The sequence below is a fragment of the Pseudomyrmex gracilis genome, unplaced genomic scaffold (genome assembly GCF_002006095.1).
Source record: "Pseudomyrmex gracilis isolate BER0280 unplaced genomic scaffold, ASM200609v1 scaffold_474, whole genome shotgun sequence".
Lineage (NCBI taxonomy): Eukaryota > Metazoa > Arthropoda > Insecta > Hymenoptera > Formicidae > Pseudomyrmex > Pseudomyrmex gracilis.
Window position 1 is genome coordinate 1 of NW_018021058.1, and position 9488 is coordinate 9488.

The following is a 9488-nucleotide window of genomic DNA, read 5'->3' on the forward strand; positions in this document are numbered from 1 at the left end:
TATATATATATATATATATATATAATACTGGTGACACTGGCAAGGACCACGTGACGACCTATTAGTTATTGGCCCAAACTCAGAGTGCGCTGTTCAATGTCGTCTACGGTCAGATCTCCCGACTAGCAGTCCATATTTATATAGTCAAAGGGTACATATACCAAAGTGTACCAAACTATAGTTTGAGTGACTTCAAATTATATTTTGGTACACTTTGGTATATGTACCATACGATCGCCAAAAATCGCCTAATGAGACAAAGATGTAGTTGAAAGAAAATAATTTTAACGTGCAACAATAATATCAAAAGTCAAGGTTGTAAATAATAGTAAATAAATAATATTAAATAAATTTTATTATCACAATTTATTGTTCTTTAAATAATATAAGTTTTATATAAAAGTTTCTTATTCTATTCTCTGTGTGGGCTCATGTTGGTACATACATATCTAATTCATAAATTAAGATAAGTTTTGGCGATGGATTTTAACAATAAATTTACATGATTCTCTAATGGATGATCGTCTACTGCAAATTCAAACAATGTCATATTAAGCTGGTACGATACGCTTTCTTCACGCGTATCTTATCAAAATGATACGCGTATCAAGCACATTTATAATGATGTAAACATCAAAATTATACATTGACAAACAAATTTTGTTTCGCGTATCAATGACTGCTTTTCTTTTAGGAGACACAGTCGACACAAAAGTCATTCTGTCTTCGTTCAGTATTCAGTGAGAAACAAAGACAGAATGACTCTTGTGTCGACTTGTGTCGACTGTGACTCTTAAAAGGAAAGCAGCCATTGATACGAAACAAAATTTGTTTGTCAATGTATAATTTTGATGTTTACATCATTATAAATGTGCTTGATACGCGTATCATTTTGATAAGATACACGTGAACACGTACCGGCTTAATATGACATTGTTTATATTATTGAGACCAAGCTAATTTAATACGAATATAGTACTTAATACGCGCATTAAGCGATCGGTATAAACTAGGCCATTTATAATGATGTAAACACCAAAATTATACATTGAAAAACAAATGTTATTTGATGCAAAAAGATGTACGGTGTAAACTAGGTCAAAAAAACGAGTCCATCATTTTCAGATTTATGCACTTTTGCCACAGTATAAACAAGAAGTTTCCTAGTGAAAAATATTCTCAGGTCTGTGTTCCGAAAAGAAGTGCAAACAATTGATCAATTTGTTATACAAATTTTGGAATAGTTTCAAGAAATTATTTTTAGAAGAATAAACAACTAAATGTACATATTTTAAAATCTGGACAAATTTTGATTTTAAGAATGTTTTCTAAATCTCAAAAATGTAAAAGGCTTATAAATTTCTAAGATGTTTTACACCAAAAAAGATAAATTTGTTTTTGATGATTTCGTAATCATTCGCTACACAATTTTTGCAAAATATGCATGTTGCGGCGCTCGATGACGGGGACGTAAAATTCCCCGTCCCGCGGCCGTTCTCAAGATTTCCCTCTTCTGCGCACAATTGTATAACATGGCGTCCAGCGAGAGTAGTAGCGATTTTCTCAGAGTGTTGGAGTATCGTATTTACAAGTGCTCGAGTTATTCCTCCAATTACGTACCCGAGTAAGTGTTCCTGATATTCACGAGGCGCGTCGTCGTGTCGTCTGTACGATTGTGTGTGAAAAATGGTTTACACGGAAAATTGCAGTCTTCTAACCTAAAGAAACGGAGTTCGAGAAACAAAGTTGCAAACGCAACAATAATACGCGCCTTCGCAAAGGTATATCGAACATTCGCGCGACTCACGTGTGTTTTGTTGTGTCTTTTTTTCAGAAACATCATTGTCGATATACCGTCGGATCAATCTTCACGATGGTCTTCTGATATTGACAATCATCCACAGGTGAAAATTGTTTTCGTACAGTCCCGTACACATTTGTGTTTTTATATCGATATTTATAGTAATATTATATGCGTGTTTCAGTATCTCATTCTTAAACTGCTGAGTCCATCTATTGTTAAGCAAATTACTTTCGGCAAATATGAAAAAACCCATGTATGTAACATAAAGAAGTTCAAAATATTTGGTGGATTGGAGCCAGAGAATATGATGGAAATTCTCGAAGGGTTTGTCAATATTTTCTGTATTAGTTACTTCTTGTCTTATGTGCAATATTTTTGTTTTTAATTTTGTTTACAATCATCATTTACAATTTAGACATTTGTTGTTATTTCAGTGGACTTAGGAATGATTCTATACCAGAAACATTTGATCTCAAGCACATTTTGGGAAAGGAAGGACAATATTTTCCTGTAAAGTACATCAAGGTTCTTCCTTTGCAATCGTGGGGTCCTAGTTTCAATTTTTCTATATGGCACATCAGATTGAATGGTGTTAATGATCCATCCGTTTTGAAACCTTGTCTTGAATGGTTCAACACGGTAAAGTCTTACATCCAATAAGAAGCATAAACAAATATACCAGATGTAAACAACACATGTGTGTTATTGTAGTATCGACAGAAGGAATTGATAAGATTGTGTATGAAGCATTTTCGACAAATGGAACAGCCTGAAATCGTAGAGACTCTGCAGAGAGTCACTGGTGTGCCGTTAGAAGATGTTCGATTGTCGACGCTGTACGATCTTCTGGTTACCAAAGGTGATCACCTGCAGGCCGAGTGTTTCATCAGTAACGCGCTTACGAGTAAGTTCTCGTGTCCAAGTCACATCTGTGTGTTCAACTTCTTCGTCTTCGTTTCACAGCCACATATCGCTTACACACTGTTAAATGCGCTTTTTAGTGGGGCTCTTAAGCGATTATATTAATGCTCAAACTTATAGAGCAATTTGGACGAAGTTATCGTCCAGCGAGCCCAAGCCTGGAATGCGAGGTGGTCATCAAATGGTACTTGATCCGACAGCTGAGGTCCTTTATCTGTTTGGTGGTTGGGATGGTAACCAAGATCTTTCTGATTTGTGGTCTTACGAAATTGAAGCCGGCAAGTGGACGCTGATATGCAAGGATACTGAAGCAGTGGTCGGTGATGCTCGATAAATTCAGTATATAATGCGATCTTTGCAGTCTGGAAAATTTATGTTTTGATAGAAAACAGAATTTGGATAGCAAATTTCTTCGCTCTCATTGATTTATAAAAATAAACAAAAACAACATTACCATTTCTTTTTGTGATTATCAATAGTTTTGTCACGATTGATATTTTTAGGGAGGGCCGAGTGCACGTTCGTGCCACAAAATGTGTCTAGATCCACAGAGACGGCAGCTTTTCACATTGGGCAGATACTTAGACACGCAGTACCGCACATGCGAGAATCTAAAGAGCGACTTTTACGTCTATGACATCGAATCGGACAAGTGGACACAAATCTCGGAAGATACAGGAAGTATGGGCGGACCGCCGCTTGTGTTCGATCATCAAATGTCGATGGACGTAGAAAAGCGAACAATTTATGTGTTTGGCGGGCGAGTACTGGCTCATCCAACGAAGTAAGTTACGTTGAAAGAAGGAGAAAATCTGTTGGGTTGTCTATTGGATTCAAACAAAAACCATCGAAAATGTTAAGAAAAAATTAATTTCAAAATCGTACATATATAATTTAATATGTAAGAAGTTTTTCTCTTGTATGTTATTCTATATTCTCTTTATGTGTTTAGCTTATATTTTAATATATTTATCAATACGCGTTTGTCTTGAAAAATTTTCTGCTTTTCTTGACGTTATTTTTATTCAAAATCAGCAGCGCTGACGAGCACGGCTTGATATCGGAACCACATTTTTCTGGACTGTATTCCTACCATGTACCAACCGGTACTTGGACGAGACTCGCCTGTGATATTGCTGATAAACCAAGTTCGAAAGATATGCCAATTTATAGATCCCGCGCCGGTCACTCTATGTTATTCCATCCTGTTGGTATTTTCATTAAATTATAGTAAAATATTTTTTGATACACTTTATCTTTTTGCAATAACAGTATCAGTACATTTATTTCGTTTTGCAGCGATCAAGGAAATTGTACATATTCGCAGGCCAGAGAGGCAAGGAATATTTGAGCGACTTTTTCACTTATGAAGTGGACACGCAACATGTCGAGTACATTAGCTACAACGAATTCGGTACAGCAAAGGACTCCAATCATGTCCCCGCGGCTGGATTTACGCAAAGAGCTACCATCGATCCCGAACTTGACGAAATTTATGTTCTCTCGGTTTGTGTCTCGCAAAAAATGCAAATAAATACAATTTAAATTATAAAATAATAGATACTCAAACTTTAATATAAATTATATGTATAAAAATACAAGAAAAAACTCTAAATATTTTTAGGGTTTAAGTAAAGACAAGGACAAGAGAGACGACAACGTACAGAATTCCTTCTGGGCTTACAATATTCGAAATAGCAAATGGTCTTGTATATACCGTAACGAGAATGTTGGTGAAAAATACTGGAGCAAAATGCAGGATTACGAACCGTGTCCGCGATTTGCACATCAGCTCGTTTATGATCACGTGAAGAAGATTCACTTTTTATTCGGGGGCAATCCAGGCAGGTCTTGTCTTCCTAACTTGCGACTCGATGATTTCTGGCAGTTAGAATTGCGCCGACCCTCGGCCGAACAAATTCTGAACAAATGTAAACTACTCATTAGAAAGTATAAATTCAGAGAGCTCGCTTTGAGAAACAGCATCGAAGCTCTCGAATATTTGCAGACAAAGATCTTCGAAATTATTGATCATAACGATTCTCAACAAACAAAAGAGGTATCGATCTAAATGTATTTTTTTTTTTTTTTTTGTTTAATCTTTGTTTAATATTATATCTAGAAACTTTATATGTAAATTAATATCGTACTTTTGGTTGCAGTTCCACTTGTTGACATCCATTTTATTCTGCGAACAGAGTACATCGGTGGAGGATATATCTCATCAGAACACTATTCTGGACGACTCCGGACGGCGCGTGAACATACGCGACGTGCACAATGTGCGAACAGAACTCTTCGACAAACTCGCCGAGTTCTTCCCCGAATCAATGACGCAACCGCGAGCAAATCTGCTCGATCTTTTGCCGTTGCAATAACGCAACGATGAGTTCTCGTGAGACCTCAACGACGTACGTCAACGGTGTTCTTCTATGTAACTTTTTATTCCTCTTTTGTTTCTGATCATTTGACAACATTGTTTGTTTTGTTACTATTTCTAATCTTTATTTTTGTTGAATTTTATTTTTCGTTACACGCAATATAATACTAATCAAGGGAAACTATAGCAGTAGACTTCGGGCTCGACAGTGACAAAGGTTTAATCTTATAATTCGATTTATTTTATTTAGTTTTCATTATAACATCTTCAATTTTACTCTCAGAATTTCCTGTTGTTTTTTTATGAATCAATCATTGAGACAAAGTATTCCACACATATTGTTTATATTTTTGCACAACTTTTCACGATTTAATCGAAACCTTCGGGAGACGAGACTTTGCCTTGTGATATCAATAATTTTCTTACCGAATCGACTGGTTAGTAATACGTACATAAGTGCTAAAAATTGATTTTATATGTATACAGTCACACACACTTGAACTTTTTACTAACTATACTTACATAGCATGGCCATGAAGTTGTTATTACATTGAAACGATAATTGAAAAGTCGATTCAGCGAAAGACAAGGCTAGATGAATGGTCACACTGTATAACTCGCCGAGTGTTTTATCTATCTTGATACCGCTCGAAATCAGCGCTCGGTTGCTTCTGGCAGTTTGCGCGAAAAATTTATACTAAGGTTCGTTCCTTGTGTTCCTACATTTTTTAGTGAAACAAATAGTCGACCAAAAAGAAAAAACTGTGTGACCACGCATGTAAAACTCCCTTATTTAATTAATTTATACTAACAGATTATAATTAATTTATTTAATTATAATTACCTAATTTGATTAATTATAATTTTTAATTATAAGTAATTAAATAAGAGAGAAAGAAACTTGATTGATAGTTTATTATACATTTAAAATTATATAATTAATTAAATAGAGGGAAGAACTTGTGTAACACGTATGCTTTTTCCACACACACACACACACACACACAAATAATTTATCACAATATTCCGCATTATCACAAAAGCAACTGAGTGATTTCGGACGATCGCGTTTAGATGAAAAAAAAAAGCCTATACACATACGATTCTTTTTTTTTTTTGTAAACTACTGTTGTTTTTGTAGATATATATTAGCTACGTACCTTGATATTTCTTCCCTCTTATGAATTTAAACTACGGAAACATTCTTAGTGAAAAAGTGCACACAGATTATTGCAAACACAAAACGCACGTATCGTGGACTTGAGAATAAGTTCATTTATCCAGATAGTTTTTTCTAAAGAAAACACAAAATCTAAAAATGTATTATTATCATCCGCAATCTACTTTAACTTCTCTCCTTAGAAATGTTTTCAGTGAGATTGGCGCACAATGAATTTCCAGAATATTCTAAGTTTTTGTTAGAATGTAAATATTTATTATGATAATTGCAATTCTTGCTATATCATAATTTATTGTTTATTGACTTGAGATTTTGTAAATAGAAGCTTCGTATACGTATGTCTTGTAAGCGAGCTTGAAGTGTTATAAAAAACAAACAACATGTAATCGAGAGTAAACGCAACGTTGTCTGTATATTGTCAAATGTGAAAGGAGCAAAACACTTTGCACAGCTGCAAACATCCGATGCGAGGCATTTCTTTATATACATATATATATATATATATACAATGTAGAGAACGTCAAAGATTTTTATAATGTGATTCCAGTTTACATTAAGATAGACTAACGGAAATGTGTAAAAAAATACAGAGAGAAAATGACGATAAATACGAAAAGCACTGGAAACAAAGATGTATGAAGCTTTTTGCCGAAAAAGAATTAAGAACAAAACAAAGCCGCCGTCATTCCGCTGATATAAATATTTATATATATTAGATTAATCTCGCGCGCGAAAATAGAAGGACAATTTATCTTACACACACACACACACACAATATATACATTCACACAAAAATACAACACAATCCTTCAAAATTCGAGACTTGACCGAAACGAATCGTTGGTATCCGAAGTTCTAGTCAGATAATAAATGTTTATAAATTACATGAAAAACAACAGGTTTAGAGATTATTTACCTATGCAAATTGAATTTTAAAAATGTCGATATTATAAAGTTCACCAATGTTGTTTTAACCTTTTAGCTACTATACATCACTATAGTAGCCTACATAGTGGCTTTCGTCTCTACGTTATCTTAAACAATATGCCATTATAATGAGTGCTTTCGAGCTACGTACAAAAGAGTACACGTATCGTGCCGCGTCAAGTCAGGAGAAATATTTCTCGGAAAGGACCCCGCAGGTTTCTTATGGAATTTGGGTTTCGGTGAAATTGGCTGAAAATTTAGTAACGTAGTTCGTGTCGTCCTGATCCCAATGGGCGCGAAATCCGTATATGGCTAGTTTTCGAGATATAACGAGTCAAATGTTGGAATATTGCCACTTAGTGATCGAGTGCGCGCTGGGTCTATGGCTCGAACGCATGATTTTCTTTGTGTGGTTTCTTGTTTATAAGCAGTATGTACTTATGTGTATCTATTATTATGTTTTAACCCTCGCGGACAGACATGGATCTTCTAGATCCATTCAAAAATTGCGCATCGGCGTCTTAATAAAAATTAGTTTTGTTTATGCTTCTATCTTCGAAACTACTAGAGATTTTTTCAATTTGGTTTTTTTCGACGCAGAATCGTTCTTCCGATAAAAAAAAACAAAATCGAAAAAATATTAATTTTTTGCGGAGATATTCGATTTTAAAGTTTAGTGGGCCTCACAAATTGTCTGTCTAACTAATCGTCATTTTTTAAGTCTGTTCACGAAGAGTTAGGTTAATCTGTGTTCGAGTTTGTCTAATTATCATATATTTAATTCAAAATCATGCATATACGATCCCAGCAAACAATTTGGTTGCGAGATGTCGCGGTTTTGTCGTCAACTGCCGACGAAATTTTTAGACTAAATCTATATCTATGGCTGCGTTCGTGGAGCGCGCTATCAGCACTGTTGCATCCATGGTGTAAGTATACTTACACCATGGTTGCATCATTCTATCTTTATTGCTCATTAGATGTAAAACAATAATAGAATGACGCAATAGTGCTGATAGCGCGCTCCACGAACGCAGCCTAAATCTGCCGTTAGAAGCGCCGACAGATTGTTACCAAACGCAGATCAGGAGCCCGATTCTTTAACTCACTCGTAAGAGAAACGTATGCGCAAACTCAAAGTTACNAGCGCTTATATTTGAAAACCTATTCTCTAACTCCACATATAAGTATACGCATTGAAACGTATACGCAGATTTACGTACACAATACTGCGAGTGGTCTTAAGCATTCGCTTCTTGATTACGAGCACGTTAGCGAATGATTCTGTTCAAAATAACCAATTTATTAATAAACTTTAAAGTAAAAATAAATATTATTGATAATGTTATATATTGTACAAAAAGCTGAAGTTGCATATGCTGCCGTGCAAAGAAATCGTCCTGCAAAAAGGCATATAGCAGTTGATTCATTTAATATGAATAATAAAAAATTTGTAAAATTATTTTGCTTAACAAAACGAGTAGCGCGTAATTTAATAAAAAATCTAACACCATATATGAAGCAGAGACAACGAAAATCAATGTTGGATATAAAAAGAAAAGTAAGTATAAAACATATAAAAATCATAGATATAAGTAATACAGAAATTATATGTACTAAATAATATAATATTATTAAGACATTCCTATTATCATTTTCAATTTTGNTTTATAGGTATTGACAGCATTGCATTTTTTTGCACATGGTAGCTATCAAACAAGTATAGGACANAATTTATATCTTGGTATAAGTCAAGTATCTGTATCTAGATGTATTAATGAAGTTGTAAATGCATTAAATCAGACAGAGATAATGAACTAATGGATTAAATTTCCTAGAACTTTAAATGAATTAAAATTTTTGAGACAACAAGTTAGTATACATTTAGTTCTTTAATATGACATAATATTTAATATTTATAATCTAAACTATACTACTAAANCATTATGATACATTTCCAGATTTTATGAAAATTATAGATTTCCTGGAGTGATTGGATGTGTAGACTGTACTCATATAGCTATTTTTCTACCACAAATTCGTGATGCTGTAAATTCTGAACATTTATATATTAATAGAAAAGGATATCATTTAATAAATGTGCAACTAGTAAGAGTATAATTGTTGTCTTTTTATACAGGGTGTTTCAGAACTATGGGATCAAACTTCTAGGGGTTATTCAGTGCAACAGTAGAAAACATTTGAGTATAGGGACCCATGTCCGGAAAAGTGTCACTACCGCACTACGGCCCTAAGACGCGTTAAAATTTAGAAAG

The 9488-nt window shown here is 34.3% G+C and overlaps 1 protein-coding gene and 1 pseudogene across 2 annotated transcripts; both read left to right on the plus strand.

The window, feature by feature from the left end:
* Positions 1-1411: 1411 nt before the first annotated feature.
* LOC109860832 (muskelin) lies at positions 1412-5966 on the plus strand. Of its 2 annotated transcripts, none has more exons than XM_020440201.1 (11): positions 1412-1624; positions 1835-1904; positions 1986-2128; positions 2239-2443; positions 2516-2708; positions 2806-3041; positions 3229-3509; positions 3764-3932; positions 4025-4231; positions 4350-4784; positions 4888-5966. In XM_020440201.1, exons 1-11 carry the CDS (start codon positions 1533-1535, stop codon positions 5101-5103), a joined length of 2247 nt encoding a protein of 748 aa, XP_020295790.1. In that variant the 5' UTR covers positions 1412-1532; the 3' UTR covers positions 5104-5966. The 2 variants fall into 2 exon arrangements, with proteins under 2 accessions (XP_020295790.1, XP_020295789.1); XM_020440200.1 differs by having other exon boundaries at positions 1415-1624; positions 3761-3932.
* A 27-nt stretch (positions 5967-5993) lies between these two features.
* Positions 5994-9333, plus strand: LOC109860837 (annotated as a pseudogene).
* The last annotated feature ends 155 nt before the right edge of the window (positions 9334-9488 follow it).

What these genes read in the sequence shown, in the direction of transcription:
- LOC109860832 (XM_020440200.1), top strand. Translation starts at nt 1,533, where the DNA reads ATGGCGTCCAGCGAGAGTAGTAGCGATTTTCTCAGAGTGTTGGAGTAT. An exon ending in GCAAGGATACTGAAGCAGTG is followed by an intron (nt 3,042 to 3,228) that starts GTCGGTGATGCT and finishes TGATATTTTTAG; the next exon opens with GGAGGGCCGAGTGCACGTTC. An exon ending in ACGAAATTTATGTTCTCTCG is followed by an intron (nt 4,232 to 4,349) that starts GTTTGTGTCTCG and finishes AAATATTTTTAG; the next exon opens with GGTTTAAGTAAAGACAAGGA.